The 22,415-nt window shown below is 37.5% G+C and overlaps 1 protein-coding gene across 1 annotated transcript in view; it reads left to right on the top strand.

Moving 5' to 3' along the window:
- The window catches only part of SNAP91 (synaptosome associated protein 91), a 146,871-nt gene that overhangs the window by 35,113 nt on the left and 89,343 nt on the right, over window positions 1–22,415 (top strand). Inside the window, exons 3-7 of the mRNA XM_036101007.2 lie at window positions 17,178–17,320; window positions 17,954–18,029; window positions 18,796–18,898; window positions 20,605–20,698; window positions 21,606–21,717. Of these exons, the coding sequence (XP_035956900.2) occupies window positions 17,178–17,320; window positions 17,954–18,029; window positions 18,796–18,898; window positions 20,605–20,698; window positions 21,606–21,717 (528 nt within the window). The remainder of the gene's footprint in view (window positions 1–17,177; window positions 17,321–17,953; window positions 18,030–18,795; window positions 18,899–20,604; window positions 20,699–21,605; window positions 21,718–22,415) is intronic.

Raw genomic sequence — 22,415 nt, forward strand, 5'->3', positions numbered from 1 at the left:
GAGTTGTGGTATGATAAACTCTTTGGTCCTAAATTTTTAGACTTTACTGATACACATGAGAGAGGTTTAGCTGTTTTGTGACATAAATTAACTGTATGACCCAGAAGATTTTATAAATATATTTGACTTGGTTGCTCTTAGCTCTGAGTGCTAAAGAGATGTTAAGGTGTCTATAAAGAACTATTAAGAATGTGTAATAGGGGCGCCTGGGTGGCTCAGTCGTTAAGTGTCTGCCTTTGGCTCAGGTCATGATCCCAGGGTCCTGGGATCGAGCCCTGCATCGGGCTCCCTGCTCGGCGGGAAGCCTGCTTCTCCCTCTCCCACTCCCCCTGCTTGTGTTCCCTCTCTCGCTGTGTCTCTCTCTGTCAGATAAATAAATAAAGTCTTTAAAAAAAAAAAAAAGAATGTGTAATAATAAAGCATTGTCTGTGTAATGGGAACGGTGGTTATATTTTGGTTTAGCTTATCTAAAGAAATGGACATGAGCAGTATATAACTTTTTGATGCGAATTACGACATTGAAGCTTTGTAAATCTTAAATAACACCTTCCTGTAGAACAGTGTTCTGGTTAGTATTTAAGTTCCCTAGGTGTCGTCTCACCAGAGCCTGTAGTAATCATGAGGTACCTGAAGTATACTGAATCTTAGGACTAACCTACCAAAGAAACTAACTGTTGCAATATTTTTAGGGTTAAAGATAGTGAATTCCACTATGGGTCATCAGAAAGATATTTCCTTCCTGGCCCCCTCATCTGTTGTGGAACCAGGGACTTAATTCTTTCTTCCTGGCCATTGAATGGAAGAGAGTGGTCTCAGTTGGCCTGGTCGGGGATCTCCGCTATTCAGGGCTGGGAGCAAAAGAAGAGATAGTGAGAGGACCCTGTCTTTCAGGGGTCAGCTTACTGATTTACCTTGCTGCTGCTCCCATCTGTTACATCTGAATTTCTGATCATTCATTACTTTCCCCCCTATATCCACTAATCAGTAAATGTAGTCTCAGCAACTCCTGTTCAGTGCCTCTAAAGCAAGCGTAGAACCCTTCCTCAGTTTTTCCTCTGATTTTTTTCCCTTTGGAATTAAGGAATATATGGAGGAGAGGCTTACATATTCTTTTCATTTCACTTTGATATTCTTTTTCTTTCTTTTACTGCAGTAAAGATAAAGTTTTATATTTAATAAACATGTATTAAGAACTAAAGTTGTATTCCTTGGTATTTCAGAAAGAAAATAGAATTAGGTGTTTTTGGACATTTCCTTCTAGGAAATTTGGTAAAGTGTTCTGAAAAATAAAAGTAAAAACTTTGGGTAAGGTCAAGGAGATAGGATAATGTTGGGAAGTGTTGCCAAGGAGTCCTGCCTAGGGGAGGAGCAGGAATGGAAGGTAGATGAAATCCAGCCTTGTACTAGCCATGGAGTGAAAGATGGTTATGAATCTGGGAGACATTCTAGAGGTGAGGCTATAGCTACAGCAAAGGGGAAAAGTCTTGAGTGTCTGCAGCAGGAGTTGCCATTTTGGGATACTGTTTATTTTTAGGAAACATAAGCTGCACATATGTTGGTAGGGAGCTTGATTGGAACAGAAAACCAATGCCTTCTTTCTGCTGTTTGTGTCCTAACTATGAAATACTGCTTTTCTTAGTGGCCTGAGAACACTCTAAAAGGAGGTGTTGAATATAAAGAGTTAACTGAGGATGAAGTGGCTCATCCTTTCTGAGGACAGAATAGGAAGTGATGGGCCATGGTCAGATCATGAAGAACTTGGGTTGGATATTTAAAAAGACATGCAGGGTTGATGAGTGTTGGGATATGTAAATTAACTAACGTGGCAAATTCTTCTTGAGAGACCCCTCAAATACTGTTTTGTGGTCATTTAAATGTACACCCCTTGTGCTTATTTTTGGACCTAGGCTCTGAAAAAACAAAAACAAAACTTAAGGTCATGAAGTAAATGGGACTTGAGTGAATTTACCTGACGCACCTAAAGACTAGACACAGGTCGTTGATCATTGTGTGGCAGTAGAAGGAAATGAGAAACCCACACCACACGTATCTTCTAAAATCTCCCTGGCAACGAAGTCAGCGAAGGCCATCCTTCCAGCAATTACTGCCAGCTTAGAGAACTGGCTTGAAATTCTTTGTGGATTGCCCAGAACACCAAGATCTTCTGTTTCAGTGGCCTGTTACAAATGTCATCTTCCACCTCTATAGTGCTACCTACTTTTTACATGTCCTTTTAAAGTTCTGTTCATATAAATTGTCATCTGGTTCTTAAAGCATAGAGTTCTTTTGAGAACCACATGATGATTTATAAGAAAACATTCAGAAGAGAATAAAATATAAAAGCAATATAGTATTATGGCTAGTGGACATATGTGATTATTTCTACCTCATGGATGAAGACTCTAGGCTAAAGAAATCCAGTGACTTACTTAAAGGTTACATTGTTAATGCCAGAGCAGACTGTGTATGGATCCTAAAAGACAAAAGTATAAACTTCCAATTTTTGTCCTAATGATTTTCTTTTTTCAAAAAGATTTTATTTATTTGAGAGAGAGAGCACGAGGGCCTGGGGGGTGGGGAGAGGAAGGGACCCCCAATGCTGGCCGATCCTAGGACCCTGGGATCATGACCTGAGCCAAAGGCAGACGCTTAACTGACCGAGCCACCCAGGCGCTCCTGTCCTAATGATGTTCTACCACCAGAGTCTTAACCAGAGTTAACTGAGGATGCAGTATTTGGCACATAGACTGCTTACCTATTTCCCAGCCTGCATGCAAGCTCACACAATAGTGGGGTACATGGCCCTGGACTCAGATTCATGCAGGCAGGTGGTTGGGCACTTAAGCTGGCTCCCTGAAGCTTTGTGACCCATGATGCTACACTCGGGAGGGAGCATGGTCAGTATCTCCTCTACTCCAATGGGTCAGAAGAATCAAAGTAATTTATAATGTTCACTTTGAAAAGTTGCTGGTGCCTGCCCCTCAAACTGACTCATGTTTAGAACACTTTTGGGTATAGTTTGCCATGATGCCTAAACGATTGACATTCTGAGGACATCCTTTTATGTGTTCCACAAACAACAGACATACCTTTGGGTGTAGTTCAAACGTTACACAAGGCATGGCATTCCCTGTGGTTAGGAGTGAAGTCAAAGCAAAGAATGTCAGAGTGGGGAAAGTGGTAGAAAGAGAAACAACCTACATACAAGCACATGTCTCCCCTACACTGCTTCTCTTTCCTTCCTTGCTGCATTTAGGTCTCTTTAAATGTTATTTCCTTCAGGAGGCCTTTTCTGGTCACCCTATCTGAAACAGTACCCACTATTGTTCTCTATCCCCTTATTTTATTTTCCATCACAGTACTTATCTCTGCTGGACACATGATAAGCATTCAGTGAATATTTGTTAATGAGTGAGTTAAATGAATTAATTAACAAAGTATGCCAGTTCTTTTTTGATATAGGTAGCCAAAGAGTGAATCTAATTATAATTGTGTATATATGTATCCATCTCTTTTAGTGTATACTACTATGTGTATAGTAGAGTATGTGTATCTCTATGTAAATAGAGATATTATTTATATACTGATGGATTTATATCCATTATATTGTTATATATATTAATATATGTATTTATATATTATATATAAAATATATACTTATGGATGCTGTGATATCCATCCCTTATGTCTCAGGCTCTGTACTAGGTATTTTGCTTGCCTTACCCTCTTTAATACAACAGCTGTCAGATAGGTACCATTTTTATGTCCATCATAGTAATGCAGAAATGGAAGTTAAGAGAGGCAGCTTTGCTCAAGGTCACACAGTTACTAAATAACAGATGGTAATTGAACTGGATGGATCTGGTCTGGCTCCAAAACCTTAACTGAATGACTTAACTATATGGTATACTGCATCTCCTTATTTCGAATCTGCCAAAATCCTATAGAAGAACAAACAGCATAAGAAGGAGGTTTTTGTAGTACACATTTCTACAAAGGACTACAAAAATGTTACAAAGTATACATGTTTTTCTTTGAGATGAAAAAAAAAAGTTTAGAAATAGTTTACCTAGTTTAGAAACTAGATTAAAGTTCACATTGTAATAATATAAAAATACAAAGTTTTTATGTAGCTATATTGACTCAATTAAGTGAAAAAAATTTAAAAGCTCACATTTTGTACCTTTTTATTTAAAGGAGAATTTATTTGAAGAAGGATACTGTTGTTAAGTTCTGCAAATACTGTTCATCATATAGGGCACATTTGCAAGCTGCCCCCGCCCCCCCCATTGATTTCTGTAAAGCCACGAGTGTTTATTCTTATATTTCCTGCCCTATTCAGCCTTGTTGTCTACACTTAACAGTTGAGGGTCATCAATTCTCACGCCTGCTGTCCCACCTTTGCTGCCATTTATGCAGCTCTCAGCGCCTCCCCTGCAGGCATCACTCCCACTTCAGCTCTCATGAGGTCATTTCATTCTACATGCCCAGCCCTGCCTAGACTGGCCGCAATTCTCCCAGTGCTTCTCCTCAACCTTTGGGATGTCTAGCCACCTCCTTCATATTTTCATTCTGATTATTTTCCAGTCTTCCCCATGTCACTTCAGAAGTTCTATATGCAAAATTTGTATTTTATAAAATTATTTCACATTGTTAGGTCTTCTTTCTGCATAGGAGAAGGATATTCTCTTTCTCTTTCCCAAAATGTGATCCTTTCATCCATGCTCTTTATCTTAGTTCCTATAACCCAACTAACCTGAAACAGAGCTTCTACACAAAGGACCCCTTATCTCAAGGGAGGGCACTGCTGGGGGTTGTTGAACTCTGTAAAAGGGCAGAAACAATGTGATTTTGAGGGGCAGGGAGATACTCCAATGATATTAGAGCTGGTAGACACTGTAGAGGTCATGGGCCTGGTTCCTTGGTTCCTTTTGTGTTTTGTTGCAGTTTGTATCACTTAGGATTCTTTTGGCTGCAAGTAACAGAATACCCCAAGTTCAGAATTAATAAGCTAATTTATCGTCTTCCTCAACAAGAAGTCTGGAGCTGGGGCAGTTCCAGGGTTTGATTAGCAGCTCAGCACTACCACCACAGACCCAGGTACTTTTCATGTTTCCCCCCTGCTGGCTCCAGCTTGCTGAAGTCCATCCTCCTGTCTCAAGATGACCATGATGTCCCGTGCATACACAGCTGCATCGGTTGAAGGAGAGGAGGCATGTGTCCACTCTGTTAATTATACAACACTGTTTATTTCAGAGGACTGCCCTTCGTATGTCCATGTCTAGCTATAAGGGAAACAGGGATGGCACATATCTGGCTTTTTTTTTTTTTTTTTTTTTTTTGCTTTTCTGATGGGTGGGCCAGGCAGGGGGGATGGGTGGCATTTGCTGGTAAGGAAGAAGAGAGAAGGAAATAGGTATTGGTGAGGCAACCATTAATGTCTGCCATTCATACTGAGCCCAAACAACCTCAGACTGTCGGCATCATTATCTTTTTGTATTGCCCAAATTGGAAAGATTACCTTCTGTTTTCAAATGTTTGAGCTCTCCAATGTTGTTAACTAGTAGGAGAGAAGGGACAGAGTAGAGAAGGAAGAAAAAAAAGATACAAATTTAAAAGTACAGTTAATAAATTTACATATAAGTTATTTCATGTGGCAAATACCCTGAGATGTTAATGTTTCAAATCTGTGTATTAATCTATCACACTGTCGCTTCTCGTTTTCTTTTTTTTGGGGGGGGGGTAAGTTTAGAAGATGAATGTAAGATAAAGGAATGACCAATCTTTGTTCCCTTTTCTGGCATTAAGTCTAAGGAAAATTGCTGTTCCATTAGGGTGTGACAGAATCTTGTAATTAAACTTAGGGAGAGATTTAAAAATGGAATATAAGTTCCCTTTCTAAATTTAAGCTGCTAATAAAAGTATATATAAATCAATGACATAGAAAGTAACTCTTTCTGTCTAATTTGGTGATTCAGTTGCATCCAGTAAGAATTAATGGAAATAGACCTTTAATACCAACTATCAGTTTTAGTATGAAAGTACTTTATATTGAGGCAGAGAATGCTAACCCAGTCATAGCCGTCTCATTCATTAAGTGTCTTTTATATGCCAGGGCCTCTGTTAGGTACCAGGGACCAAAAGATACAGATAATGACCTCATTCCTACTTACTGGATCTTGAGCTCCAGTAGAGAAAAAACATATGTAAATTAACAATTAGAATTTTATGTAATAAGGACTATAATGAAGATGTGTAAAGATTAGCACAAATGACAATGTCTGTCCTGTAAGGTAGTTAATATTTCTCCCATTTCTAGGTGAAAATATAGAACCATAGAGTGGTCAAATTAATTTGTCCATAAGTAGCAGAGTTAGGTTGTAAACCAGATCTGTGGCCCCAAGTCCAGTATCCTTTGCCCCACTCTGCATGGAAGAGAAAACTAAAGCCTCTTCTCCATTTGAGGGCAATATTAGAAGAGACTTCTTGGAGGTTATAGTATTTGAGATTGCCTTAAGAGATGAGATCTCAAAAGAGTGAAGGCAGAGATGTTCTAGGCAATAAGAGCAGCATGAAAATGTATCAATACCATAGTGTTGGTGCACAACTCACAGCAAAGAGTAGGAAAGTAGCTGTGCCTTCTGATAAAAGGCCTTTTACTCAGGGTTGAGGTAATTGTGTTTAATTCAGTGGACAGCAGGAGGCCCCAGGAGGGGGTTTTGAGCAGGTGAATGCCAAGATCAGAAGAGTACACTTGGGCAGTTATTTTTCCACAAGTATTATCTAGTTGGGCTGGAGGTGATCCAGAGAACAGGTTACAGAGCGGTCCAGGTAAGAGGTAACAAGGGCCCTGTGATGTGCTACCTTTCCACATGGTTGAAGTGGTTGAGAGTCTCATGTAGTAGCAGAAAAAGACATAGGTGATCAAGAATTTGAGAGCTATTCAGGTTTGTTGCTCTTTTCTTATTTTAGTGAGCAATTATTTACAACTCTCAAAAGTTAAAATTCTTTTTCTACTTGCATCTATTTCTTTTATTCTCTTATTTTGTTATATTATCTTTACTCAGAGGGATTTTCTAATATATTTTCAATTGCTTAAAACTACCAAAAAGATAGACTTATACTTTGTGGCAAGATGGAGTAACAGGGTCTATGTTTACCCTCCTGCCTGAAACAACTGAGAAACTGGACAAAATATATCAAAGAACTGTTTTCAATGTATTGGACATCAGGCGGTAGGACACAGTGATCCCTGAGAGATGGAGAACAAAGTGAGTTCTGGGATTATCCCAGCTTACTGTCAAGAGAGAGGTTCCAGGCTGTAGCACGAGGTGGAGGAGCCCACCTGAATTGGAGCTTCCTCTGAAGCTTCCTCTGGAGCGGAGTCTTTGTGGAGATTGATACAATTGAAATGACTTTACCCAGAGTGATCAGAAAGAAAAAGAAAAAAAAAGACATAAATTACCAGTATCAGGTAATTATGAGATGACATCACTACTGGTTTGATAGATGTTAAAAGGACAATGTGGGAATACTGCTAACAACTTGATGCCAATATAATACCTTGTATGAAAAGGGCAAGTGTTTTGAAAAGGACAAACTACCCAGACTCCTTCAAAAATAAATAAATAACCCAGACAGCCCTATTTCTATTACAGAAATTTAAAATATGGTTAAAAATATTCTATCAAAGAAAATTCCAGGCCCAGAATACTACCAGACATTTAAAAAAATAATCCCAATTCTACACAGTCTCTTCCAGAAAATTGAAGATGAGAGAATACTTATTTTATGAGACCATTACTCTGATTGCAGAACCAAAGATATTACAAGAAAAGAAACTATAGACCAATATCCCTAATGAACATAGATGTAAAAATTCTTTTTTAAAAAAGTTTTATTTATTTAAGTAATCTCTATTCCCAACATGGGGCTCGAACTCATGACCCTGAGATCAAGAGTCACATACTCTTCTGACTGAGCCAGCCAGGTGCCCCTGGATGTAAAAATTATTTTTTTTTTTAATTTTTTAAATTTTATTATGTTATGTTAGTCACCATACAATACATCATTAGTTTTTGATGTGGTGATCCACGATCCGTTGTTTTCATGTAACAGCCAGTGCTCCATGCAGTACGTGCCCCATGCAGTACGTGCCCTCCTTAATACCCATCACCAGGCTAACCCATCCTCCCACCCTCCTCCCCTCTAGAACCCTGTTTGTTTCTCAGAGTCCATAGTCTCTCATGGATGTAAAAATTCTTAACAAAATTTTAGCAAATCAAATCCAGTGACAGATAGATAAAATATCATGACCAAAGGAGTTTATCCCAAGAATGCAAGGTTAGTTTAACATTTGAAAGTTAATCGATGTAGGGGCTCCTGGGCGGCTCAGTTGGTTCAGCATCTGACTCTTGATTTCAGCTCAGGTCATGATCTCACCACGGCTGTGGAATCGAGCCCTGTGTCAAGCTCTGTGCTTAGTGCAGAGTCTGTGCTTCTCCCTCTGCTCCTCCCCCACTTGCACACACTCTCTCTCTCCCCCTCTCAAATAAATAAAATATTTACAAAAAGTCAGTGTAATCCACCATAATAACAGACTGAAAAGGAAAAACCATACGATCATCTCAATAGATAGGGAAAATATATTTGACAAAATCCAACATCCATTTATGATAAAAACTCTCAGCAAAGTAGGAATAGAAAGAAACTTCCTTAATATGATGTAGGATATCTGTGAAAAACCTACTGCTAACATCACATTTACTAGTGAAAAACTGAATAAACTGAATGTTTTCCCCTTATGATCTGGAATAAAGAAAGGGATGTTCTTTCTCACCACTCTTCAGATTGCATTGGAGATTCTGGCCAGGACCAATACCATCAAGCAAAAAAAAAAATTTTTTTAATTTTAGGGCGCCTGGGTGGCTCAGTTGGTTAAGCGACTGCCTTCGGCTCAGGTCATGATCCTGGAGTCCCAGGATCGAGTCCCGCATCGGGCTACCTGCTCAGCAGGGAGTCTGCTTCTCCCTCTCCCGCTCCCCCCTCTTGTGCTCTCTTTCTCTCTCACTCTCTCTCACTCTCTCTCTCTCAAATAAATAAAATCTTTAAAAAAAAAAAAAATTTAAATTTTAAAAAAGGAAGAGGAAAAGGTATCAAGATTGCAAAGAAGTAAAAACTATCACAGATAATCTATGCAGAATTTATGATAGAATCTACAAAAAAGAACTGATGAGTTAAGCAAAGTTGTACGATATAGTCAATATATAAAAGTAAGTTGTATTTCTTAATACTGGCAATGAACAATTAGAAATGGAAATGAAGGGCACCTGGGTGGCTCAGTCGGTTAAGCGGCTGCCTTCGGCTCAGGTCATGATCTCAGGGTCCCGGGATCGAGCCCCGCATCGGGCTCCCTGCTCAGCAGGAAGCCTGCTTCTCCCTCTCCCTCTGCCTGCCTGTCGCTTCCCCTGCTTATGCTCTCTCTCTCACTATCTCTGTCTCTGTGTCAAATAAAAATAAATTAAGAAATCTTAAAAAAAAAAAAAAGGAAATGAAAAAGAAACAATACCATTTACCATATCATCAAAATGTGTGAAATACTTAGGAAGGAATCTGACAAAATATATGTAAGACCTGAATACTGAACACTGCACAACATTAATGGGACAAATTAAAGCAGATCTAAATACATGGAGAGACAGACCATGTACATAAGTGGGAAAACTCAGTATTGCTAAAATGCCAGATCACCCCAAATTGATCTATATATCCAACATAATCCCAATCAAAATCCCAATCAAAATCCCAGCAGATATTTTTGTTAAAATTGATAAATTCATTGTAAAACTTATGGAAATACAAAGGATTTAAAAGAGCAAAAACTACTTTGAAAAGGAACAGAGTTAGAGGGCTACCACCACCTGATTTCAAGTATTATCAAAATTTATATTAAGATAGTGTGGTATTGGTATAAAAGCAGACAAATAGATCAGTAGAACAGAGTAAGTCCTGAAATAGACCCCAAGATATGTGGTCAGTTGATTTTTGACAAGGTACAAAGTGGGAAAGAATAAAAAGTAGGAGAGAATAGGTTTTTCAACAAATAGTGCTGGAACAATTTGATATATGCAAAACAAAAAAAAAGACCCTATATCCATACCTCATATCATTTATAAAAAAACTAATAATGTATTATAGATCTAAACATACAATCCTAAAACTATAAAACTTCTAGAAGAAACACAGTAGAAAATCTTTGTGACTTTGACTCAAGCAAAGATTTCTTAAGTACAACACAAAAGCATGAACCCTTAAAGAAAAACTTGGTAGATAGGACTTCATCATAATTGAGAATTTCTGTTCTTCGAAAGACACTATTAAAAACATGAAATGGGAAGCCACAGACTTGGAGAAAATATTTGCAAATTACATATCTGATAGTGGATTTGATCCAAAATAGCTCAATAATTAGAAAACAAACAATCCAATAAAAATGGGCAAAGAATTTATACCTATGGCAAATAAAGTAACAAAATGTACATGAAAAATATGTTCAACATTAGTAGTCATTATGGAAATGCAAAAAAAAAAAAAAAACCACCATGAGATGCCATGTCACACCTGTTAGAATGGCAGAAAATAAACTGGAGTGCTGGTACACTGCTGGTGGGAATATAACATGATACAACCATTTTGGAAACAGTTTGGCAGTTTCTTAAATATTTACTTCGAAATGATTTAAACAGTCTACTCCTAGGCAGTTACCCAAGGAATTGAAAGCATATGTCCATGCAAATCCTCGTACACAAATGTTCATGGCAGCTTTACTTGTAATAATCAAAAACCGGAGTCACTCCAAATGTCCATCAATAGGTGAATGAATAAACAGTTTTGCTGTGTCCGTATAACAGAATATACCTCAGTAATAAAAAGGAATGAACTATTGGAACTATTGATACACGCAACAACTGGATGAATCTCAAAATAATTATCCTGAGTGAAAGAAGCCAGACCTCTCCCCTGCCTCCCTGCCCCCCCAAATGTATGATTCTCTTTATTAGAGAATTTTTATTGTATTAGAAGATACAAACTAATGTATATTGGCTGACAGCATATTGGTGGTTGCTAAGGGACAGCAGCAAAGAATGGTGAAGGATAGGAAGGAGGAATTATAAAAGGTCTCTAGGAAAATTTTGGGGGTGGTGGATATGTTCATTATCTTGATTTTGATGATAGTTTTATGGATGCATGTTTGTCAAAACTTATCAAATAATATCCTTTAAATATGTGCAGTTTTTTAATGTCAGTTGTACTTCTATAAGCTATTTTAAAACCTATCTTTAAAAAGATACCAGATCTGGGACCCCTGGGTGGCTCAGTCAGTTAAGCATTTGCCTTTAGCTCAGGTCATGATCCGAGGGTCCTGGGATCGAGTCCTGCATTGGGTTACCTGCTCACTGGGGAGCCTGCTTCTCCTTCTGCCTGCCACTCCCCTGCTTGTGCGCTCTCTCTCTCTCTGACAAATAAATAAATCAATCTTAAATAGATACCAGATCTGTCTCCCCAAATTCAGCTAATGCTTTGAATTCTAAGGAATTCAAATATGACAGATATTTGACGTTTAGATTTTGTAATTTTCAAGAACATTTTTTTCTGTGTGTTTATGTCTATGCTTTGTTTTAATTTTTTGAAATTCTTTAAATGGAAACCCTTTATTTGGTGAGCAAGTAAAGCAGTAGATACTTATATAAACTACTGGCGAGAATATAAATGTTACAACCACTATGTAAAAACATTTTGTAAAGTTAAATATGTGGATACCCTACAACCTAGCAATTCTCTTTTTAGATATATACAAAGAATGGCAACTCTCAAGCTGTTTGGTCTCAGGATACCTTTAATAATAAACCTATGGACATATTAACACAAATAATACTTTTAGGGAAAATAATTATTTTCCATAGCAAAAAAATATGGCAAGAAGAGTGGTATTGTTTGATATTTTTATAGATTTCTTTCATGTCTTGCTCAATAGAAGACAGATGTTCATATCTGTTTCTATATTCAATCTATTGGGATATATTGTTTTAGTTCAAGTGTATGAGGAAAATTTGTCCTCACACACATACACAGTTGGAAAGGGGAGAACTATTTTAATAGCTTTTTCAGAAAATTGTGGATATCCTTCTTTGATACTATACTATAACTCTTTAAGTGCTATTTTCTTGAATTTAAATTGCAATATTGATTCTGAAACTACATCAGTGGATTTTTTTGGACTCTGTTACATTAAGATCTTTTGGCATTGGTCTATCTTTACTTTGCATTAATTGAATGTATTATTTTGTGACATTACATACTAGTCATTTAAAAAATGCCAGTTTGGGATGCCTGAGTGGCTCAGTCGGTTAAGCATCTGCCTTTGGCTCAGGTCGTGATCCCAAGGTACTGGGATTGAGTCCTGCATCGGGCTCCTTGCTATGCAGGGAGCCTGTTTCTTCCTCTGCCTGTCACTCCCCCTGCTTGTGCTTGTTCTGTCTCTCCCTCTCTCTCTGACAAATAAATAAAATCTTTTAAAAAATTAAAAATATCAGTTCACTGAGATACGTCTTCCAAAATGTTTTCATATTTCATTATATAATATGAACAAGTGTCACCAACGATCTTATCAGAGAACTGGAAAATTGTGAAGCTTACTGTGGCCAACACAAGTTTTCTAAAATTCTGATTTTTACTCAAAAGATTGAATTTTATCATTGGCAACCAGTACTGTCATTTGTTTTATTTGAAGTGACAGGCTCACTTTATTGTTGAGAAAGTAACTGCCGAATACCAAGTCAGAATCACCATGGTTTGAAGTCTATCAGTCATTCTTTCAAGTAAAAAATGATAGTTTACACAAGTTGTTAGTTCAGCTCACAGTTCAAACACGCAATTGCTTTTCCTTGAGCTAGCCATTCATCTCTGTTATGCCTCAGAGGTGCTTTATAGACACTTCCCATTTAGTGACAGAACGGGGTCAGCAAACATTTTCTGTAAAGGATCAGAGAGTAAATATTAGACTTTGTGGACCACTGAATTTAGTTTGAGTTGAGTATTGTAACAATTCAACTATGTCACTGTAGCGTGAAAGCAGCCTTAGACAATATGTAAACAAATGGGTATGGCCGTGTTCCAATAAAACTTTATTTACAAAACAAGAAGCAAGCCAGATTGCCCAGCAAGCTGTAGTTTGCCAACCCCTCACATAGGATATTAAAAAGAATATTTTAAGGTCAAGATTTTTTTTTAAAGATTTTATTTATTTATTTGACAGAGAGAGACAAAGCAAGAGAAGGAACACAAGCAGGGGGAGTGGGAGAAGGAGAAGCAGGCTTCCCACCGAGCAGGGAGCCCAATGTGGGGCTCGATCCCAGGACCCTGAGATCATGACCTGAGTGGAAGGCAGACGCTTAACGACTGAGCCACCCAGGCGCCCCAAGGTCAAGATTTAATAGAAGTTATAACTTCTCCTTCATCAAGGACATGCCTCTCAGTAGCATTTTATCTGATCATTCTTCCATTTCCACTCCAGCACCCATCCTTACCTCTCCTCCTGTGTGACCTTCCTCTTTAAGGCTAACTCTGACATCTGAACCCTGAATTCTAGAGCTCATTCTGCCTCTAAACTTTCCTATAAGTCATCTCTATTCTCTTTGTACCCTCACCTCTTTTTGCCTTTTCCTACTTGGTCTTAAACATACTTAAGTGTCTCCCATCTTTAAACCACAAAAAACCTTCCTTTGGCCCCCTCCCCCTCATACCTAGTTTATATTTGAGCTTTATTTCCTTCCCACGGCAGCAGTCCTATAGTTATACATATTCTGTTCTTCAGGTTCAGCTTGTGAGAACTCTGTAGTAGTTGACATTGGTGACCCCTAATCACTTCCTGAATTTTCGAAGCTCTTTTCTTAATTAGCTCTCACTATTTCACTTTCCTGGGCTTCTGTTTACCATCTGACTGTTGTTCCACTCACTTTTCTTCCATTCATCTCTTAAATGTTGGTCTTTCTTAGCTCTGATTATTTCTTTACTTATTTATAACATAATTTCCATTGTTTTTTTGTAGGATCTTTGGGTTACCTCTTCTACTTACATGATTTCAGCTCCCATTTCATTGCTGATGACTCCCAAATTTGTATCTAGGTTAAATGTTTGTCCTGAACTTTAGAACAGCTTCCAGTCCCTTATCAGACATCTCAACATAGATCTCCAGCAGCTACTTCAAATGTTTATGTTCAAAATAGTTTCTTCTTTGAAACCAACTTTCCTCCCTTTTCAGTAAAAAAAAGCATTTCCTGGACTCCAAATCAGAAATCTGAAATTGTTCACAATTCTTTTTCCCTTCCCCTCTAATATCCATTTGCTCACCTGGAAATCCCATGAATTGAGCCTCCTGAACTGAGTATCTTTCTGCTCCATTCATTATCTCCATTTTCCACTGCCTATTCATTAGCCAGGTTAACCTCATCTGACTCTCAACTGGGCTTTCTAACTTACTCTTTTCCTATCTTCTAGTATATCTTTCCAGGCAAAGGTAATTATTCCTTATTCTATGCCTCTGCTTGCAGATAGAATTTAGTAGTCGCCTAATGATGCTGTTGACTATAAAAATGAAATCTTATATCTCTCTGCTAAAATACTTCCAAGGGCTCCTGTTGGTCCATAGAGTGAAGTCCAAACTCTTCAGTCATGTGTAAGATCCCTCAGTGGTCATCCCCTAGCTCTTTAGTTAAGTTCCTCCCACCACTTGCTCATATACCTAGCCCCCAGACCACCACAGTTCTCCAAGGACACGCCACCTCTCAGGGCTCCCCACTTTGCACACTTGGTAAAAATGTCCTTCTCCTCTCCCATGGCAGAGCTGACTTTAGGATCCTCCCCATGGAGTCTTTCCTAGTCCCACTCTGTTCTCATAATGCAGTGTGTGTATAACAGTATTTACAAACATTTATTTTGGGTGCCTACTATGTTCAGACACTTTACCGTCCATGTAATAGTTCTGAAAGGTAATAATTATTACTTCCCATTTTAAAGATGAGGGCCTAAGTCAAAGAGACATTTAATTTGCCAGAGTTGTACATCTAGACAGGGGCTAACGTAGCCCCTGGACCTGGGCTCTCTTTGCTCTCTTGCTGCCTCTCTTTACTCATTTCATATAGGGGAACAGGTACTTGTCTCCTCTGACCAGCAATATGTTTCTGTACCCCCAGAGCCCAGTTCAGTAAATAAATGAACAGAAAAGTTTGTGACTGACAGAGAATTTCAAGTATAAAGTAGTCCCATGATATAGTCTTAGAAAACAGTGTCACAGCTTAGTGATTTTTCTTTTTTAAAGGACTGTTTGCTTATATTTTGGGTTAAAGTATGGGGGGTTTTGCCCATTTTGTTCAACAGTTGTTTATTGTGCACAGTGCTCTGCAAAGCTCTGCGCAGAAAACAGACATTGATGGGACCGTTTCCACCCTCAAGGAGCTTTGGTATGGGAGAAACTATGGCCCATACACATCTAACCTGCATTCCCACCAGGAACAAAATGCCTCAGGTTTTACAGCAGCAGGAGGCCACGTGGGGCTGCATTTAAAAGGGACCAGGAAAGATTTCCTGAAGGATGAGCAGAATTCTAATAAAGGAAAAACATTGAGGGAAGGTGTTAAAGTGAACAGGGATGATGTCTGGAATTTAAAATAAAGTAAAAAGTAAGCCTGGTCTGGTCCATTTATAATTCAGAACAGTTATTGTTACCCTCTACTCTAGAATTTATTTCCGACATGGAGTATCAACTTCTTTAAACTTTATTTTTTGTAAAATGGAGAAATGCATAAAGCAAATGTATAGTTTAATGATTACTGAGTGTGGATTTTGAATAAGGAAAAGGATGGGTCTGTGTCTCTGCATTTGTTGCGTGGGATTCTCTTGTAACTGAGTATCATATGCAGTTCTCTGCAAGGTGGGTGTGGCCTGTGAGAGAAGTCTTGTAGTCTTGTCCTGAGGAGGTCATACTGTGCTATAGGAAGTACCAGTTGACCCTTGAACAATCCCCGGGGGGTTAGTGGTGTCAACCACCCGCACAATCAAAAATCTGAGCATAACTTTTGACTCCTCCAAAATCCTTACTGGTAACATAAATAATTAACACGTATTTTTTTTTATGTTACATGTGTTATATACTGTATTCCTTAAAATAAATTGAGAAAAGAAAGTTATTAAGAAAATCAAAAGCAAGAGAAAATACATTTGTGGTACTGGACTGTAAAAAAATAAAATCTGTGTGAAAGTGGACCCTTTAGCTCAAACCCATGTGGTTCAAGGGTCAACTGTACCGCTCTGAAGTCTGCCCCAGTGTGACTTAGCTTCTGTTCCTTAATACATTGATCTTTGATTGCCTCAGATAACTTTTTGACAACACTCGCCACTTTTTCTAAATGCTGGGCAGCCCACCTTGGCCACTATATAAAAAAATGTTTTCCCCTGAGGTACAGCTGGAATCGTACAGATAATATGTAAATGTGGACAGTGAATGCATTTGAAAGATTTACTCTTATAAACTCAGGTCACATAATAGTAATTTAATGCATGCACGGTATTTGGAAACTTAGGTAAGTGTAATGGATTTTTTTTTTTTTTAACTGTTTGCTCTCATTCTGCCACTTAGGTGGCAAGTATATTTATTAGCACCCATCAAACTTAAAATCTAAGTGAAGTATGCATTTAGCTGCTTAATGTTTCAAAGAAATACATTTATGTTATTGCCTTTAAATGGTGTATAGAATAAGTGTCTACATGTTTGAGACATTGTACTAGAAAAGAATTAACATGAGGCTTAGCTTTCCTGGAGTTTGTAATTTGAAAGAATGACATTGGTACCAGAAAACAGATAAAATTAGAAAGGACACAGAAGAGAATTCAATGGAAAAAAATAAACTCAAGAAAAAATAAAATGCATTGGGTAAATCATGTATTTATGTGTGCATGTGTAAAAATATTATAGCTTAATTTTTTTTAATGTGGTTGTTAGCTATTGTCAAAGCATTTTGGGGACTCCTGTTTTAGTAAACAGGTTTAAATTGTTTAACATTTGAAATGAAGTTTCATATGTAATGATTAATATTATTGTTGGATTTCTTCTACTTTCATAGATTTGATTCAGGCTACCAATGAGACCAATGTTAATATTCCTCAGATGGCCGACACACTCTTTGAGAGGGCAACAAACAGTAGCTGGGTGGTTGTATTTAAAGCTTTAGTCACAACACATCATCTCATGGTGCATGGAAATGAGGTAAATGAAGTGAACTTAACTTTTCTTTGTTTGGCGGGGGGAGGAGGGCTCTTCTACTTTTCACCAATTAGGAGAAAAAGAAGAGGAAATATATGGCTCAAAATCACCAAGAGTACAATTTCAATCGTCTACTTAGCTATTTAAAAAAAAAAAATGTTAAGTTAGACATTCTCTTGGGGACATTGAAATATTAAATATTACTGGGACCTAAAAGGTATACACCATATAAATATATTAGTGGGCAAAAATGTTAGGAGAAAGGAACAATAAAATTATTTTTCCCATTAGGAACAGTCTTTTGCACTTTAAGTGAAAATTGCTTTTACAAAAATATTTAATTTTGGAAAACATTAATAAAATAAAAATTACCCATTTTATATGGGATGCCTACTGACTCGCATTAAACTGCAGTGTTTCTGTTATATGAAAAATGAAAGATCATAAAATTTAATTCTATTTCAGTGAGTACTTTTCAGTCTTTTTTCCTCCTCAGAAAAAGTCAGCAGACTAAGAAACTTTATAACTGAGTAAAAAAAAAAAAACAATGAGAATTTGCAATATCCTTTAGTATCAGAAATTGTTTAAAGGTACGATTTGGGAATATTGGTTATGAGTCTAGTTTTTGTTTTTCAGAGATTTATCCAGTACTTGGCCTCTAGAAATACACTGTTCAATCTCAGCAATTTTTTGGACAAAAGTGGATCCCATGGTGAGAATAGTTATGTTTTCTAATTTTTTGGATAATGCTTTTGATGCAGGGTTTTGTTTTTGTTTTTGTTTTTGTTTTTGAAGTGAGGTTCATAATTTATAATTAGTATAGCTGGTAGTTCTGTTGGGTATTTAAGAAAAAATGTAAAAGTAATTATTTAGTTACTTTGTAGAGCTTTAAAATATCTAATTGTTAGAGAACTCAGCATATAAATTACATATTAATTTTACTTTTTGTCCTTTTCAGTATTTACCTTAACAGTCGGTATTCTAGACCCACAGTTGTTTGTTTATGAAAGTACAAAAGGCAGTACTTTCCTAATTTAAAGAAAAAGATTATAGTCTTAAACATTCTTTGTAAATTAGTAGAATTTAAACTGTAGTCATATGTTCATTCATCATACTTATTGGTTGCCTATTATGTATAAGGCAAGCACACCAAGCAAGTGGATAGTTCTCAGATAGCTGCATGTGTTAAGCCTGAAACAGCCTGTTACTTGAAACGGTGAACAAAAACGCAAGGAAAAATCAGAAAAGACATTCCATACAAGGATGGTAGCATAACGAAATTGAAATGTCTTAGAATGTCTCATGCCTACAGTATTTTTGCTTGTAGTAGGATTTTAAATGAGGCCTTTCTGGTGCCTTTATTGACCTCATTCTAGCATTATTTACATTTGGAGAGTTTAAAAAAAAAATGGTACTAAGCAAAGCACAAGGGAAGGTATTTTATTAATTAGTTTTACTTCTTCTGCCCCTCCCCCCAGGTTATGATATGTCTACCTTCATAAGGCGCTATAGTAGATATTTGAATGAAAAGGCTTTCTCTTACAGACAGATGGCATTTGATTTTGCCAGAGTGAAGAAAGGGTATGTTTTTTTCTTTCTCATATTTATTTGAGCAGAGTAAGTCTTTGAGGCTTACTTGACTTACCTTAACTATTAGCTTAAATGCCAAATAATTTTGGTCATGAAGGCCCAGTTTACAATCACCTGAAAAAAGAGACTTGATAGTATTATAGAAGTTAGCCTGGAAGTTGTAATATACATTACTTTATTTATATTTTCATGCAAAAAATCTGATTCGCTGCTCAGAATTGAGATGGTATAACATTTTATTTGTTAATTTCAATTCAAAATTCTTAAGCACGTATATTCCTTTAAATAATTTTAAATGGAGCGAATTTAAAGTACATTCAGAGTTCAAAGAATGGTGGCTCTAGTTTACAATAGTTACTTCAGTGTGTTTTGATTGAAGTAAAACTGAACTGTGTATATGGTGGAGATCTGTTCTTGGGAGGTAATAATGTCCTGGTATCACACACACACACGCACACCATAATTGAACTGATTATTAATACTAATCATTGATTAAGAAAACCTCACTGAAACAGAAACACTTATATTTTAATTCATAATTATTATTTATTTCCCTCTAGATAGATGTTGAATTTAATCAGAAGTGTTCAGTCATAAATTTGTGCAAATCTTGTATCTGTTCTTGACTTGAAATAATGGCAAGGTATTGTAGAAGGTTTAATATTTTAGTCTCAAGAATTCACACAAAAAGACAACACTCAGTTTTTCTAATAGTGACCCAGCCTTAGCTTTCAACTATGTTTTAATCATGGTGCTGAACAATTTAAACTTGTCTGTTCAAAATAAATTAGTTTCTTGTGGGTGAACATTCTATAAAATCAAGGTTTTTACTTTACCCCCTTCTCAGTATAGATGGTTCTAGTTCATGTGTCTTCCTCCAACTTCTTACATGGCCCTGGACAGCCGTAGCTGATGTGTCTGGCTGCATTGTGGCCTTTCTGCAGTAGGTCCATAGCCTTCTTAGAAACTTCTGCACCCTGTATGTGCACATAGGGATATTTTGGGATGCTTTCCCTACCCTTGAAGTAGGAGAGATCCTGAAAGTTGCCATTTTTAGCCCATTGACATAAGCTGGGTATTTTTCTCAACTACTTCAATACTGCCACAGCTGGGCCATCACTGGATGCAGGGGCTCCATAAGAGTCCTCTGGGTGGTCATGGGGTTCAGTGCCCTGTCTTACGCACCCTCTGGCATGAACCTCCAGTTGTGTCCTCAGCAGCTAGTTAAACTCTGTCTCCTTTTGGCCAAACTGTACATATCAGCTTGCATTTTTCTTCCCTTGATAGTTAATAGTATACACTCTGTTCTCCCAGTCCTACAGGTTTTGAAGACTTCTAAGACATGTGTTCTCTCTCTTTCTTAAAAACAAACTGGCATTCACAAAACCTACACCTCTGTTATAGATTTGGAAAAGTCCATCTAGTAATTCAGCTGATCTCTTTTATACAGACACACTGCTTTCTTCCTGAGGGCAGTGCAAAGAGAAAGAAAGCACTGCCCGTGTGCTTGAAGAACAAGAATGGGGGAGAGAAAGTGGTGTAGAGAGGGGAATCAACTACAGCCTTTTAATATCTCAAAGTCATCCCACAGGATTAATAAGGACATGGAGGGGGTGCAGTTTGGAAGAATGCACGTGGTCTTGAATTTTCCACATACAAGGAAGTTGCATCTTTTTCTTTTTTAAAAACAATTATAGGGCCGACGGTGTAATGAGGACAATGGCTCCTGAAAAGCTACTGAAGAGTATGCCAATTCTGCAGGGACAGATTGATGCACTGCTTGAATTTGATGTATGTATCTCCCTAGAAAATGTGTGTGACACAATTAGTATTGTCTTCTGTTTGAAGGTGGGCTATAGGTAAAGCTGGAAATCTACTCAGGAAGCAGATTGAGATCTCCTTCATTTTGATGAGCTAGACGAACACTTCATGTAGGCTCTTAGCATGGTAGAGTTGACTGTGGTTATCCAGATTGTCTGAGCAGTTTCCCAGGTGTTTACTTAAGTCATGGAAAAATACGAATAGTGCATTCTTGGAACCCTGTGTTCAGAGCAGGGTGATGATCTCCTGTGGTGTTTGACAGGGTGAAGTAGCTGCAAGATGTATCTTTAGCCTCAGTAACTAGTTAAATACCTTAGCCTGCTTTTAGAAGCCATTTTATATAGACTGCTTAAATGACACCATCCACCAAAGAGAATTGTTTTTGTCTGGTCATGGTCCTTCCTCCTGGAAATACCAACATGACATGTCTCTTAAAACCATACCCGTATCTTGAGTGTGGTGGTAAATACACTGGCCTACACATGTGATAAGATTATATAGAAAAGCTCCCCCACCCAAGGAGTATAAGTGAAACTGGGGAAATCTGAATAAAACCTGTGGATTGCAGCAATCTCAATATCCTGGTTGTGATATTGTACAGTAGTTTTGTAAGATGTTACCATTGGGAGAAACTGGGTAAATGGTACATAGAATCTCTGTATTTTTTTACAGCTGCATGTGGATTTATGGTTATTTCAAAATGAAAAGTTCAGATAAACATATCTGATCCATGAAAATAAAATATTCTGACGTGTAAGAAGATTTGTAGAATGTGAATTAATTTCTTAGTGATCACTTGAGACATTTTCATGTGCTTTGAGAAAAATTGTCATTTGATAACATATAATTAACATATTAAATTTTTATCTTTTTCTAGGTGCATCCAAATGAGCTAACAAATGGTGTCATAAATGCTGCATTTATGCTTCTTTTCAAAGATCTTATCAAACTTTTTGCTTGCTACAATGATGGCGTTATTAACTTACTTGGTAGGTAGAACTGCTGAATGGTATCTTTGAATAAAGAATGCATCAGAATGCAAAGATTTGGATACCATAGCATTATTAGATAAAAATCTAAAAAAAAATGATTCATTCAGGTCACATTTCTCTATTCTTATGTCAATCAAGGTTAAGTGCAAGAAACAGAAAGCACTCTAGATGTTTTAAGCAGGAAGGGATTTCCATACAGGGATTTTGGTGCTTACAAAATACTGGAATGACTGAAGGTTCTAGGCTTTGCCTCTTAGAATAAGTCCCAATAAGTCCTGCTCCACTGTGCTAACAGCTACCTCTGATGCCACTCCTAGAGATGTAAAGGGAATAAGAAGCCACTGCCACCTCATTAAGTATAAGAGAAGAGCCACTCCAGCTCCTAGGTTTCTGGACCCATATACTCTAGCTGTGGTGAACAATGGACCATACACTGACCAGTGGTTCAGAGCATATACTAGAATCTCTAACTCTTAAGGTATCTTCTTAGAGTGGGTTTAAAATAGTGTCTTCTGTAGGCCATCATTATGTAAGGTCCACTATTTCGGGACTGAAGGGATTCATCCTAAGACTGACAAATCCTGTGGGGTGCGTCAGTTGTCTCACTTCTTGTACAGCAAAATAGTATTGTGTGAGATACCATGAAGGGGAGTAATTCCCCAGATGGTGGTACTGGCAAAGCAATATGAACAAAG

The sequence above is a fragment of the Halichoerus grypus genome, chromosome 9 (genome assembly GCF_964656455.1).
Source record: "Halichoerus grypus chromosome 9, mHalGry1.hap1.1, whole genome shotgun sequence".
NCBI lineage: Eukaryota > Metazoa > Chordata > Mammalia > Carnivora > Phocidae > Halichoerus > Halichoerus grypus.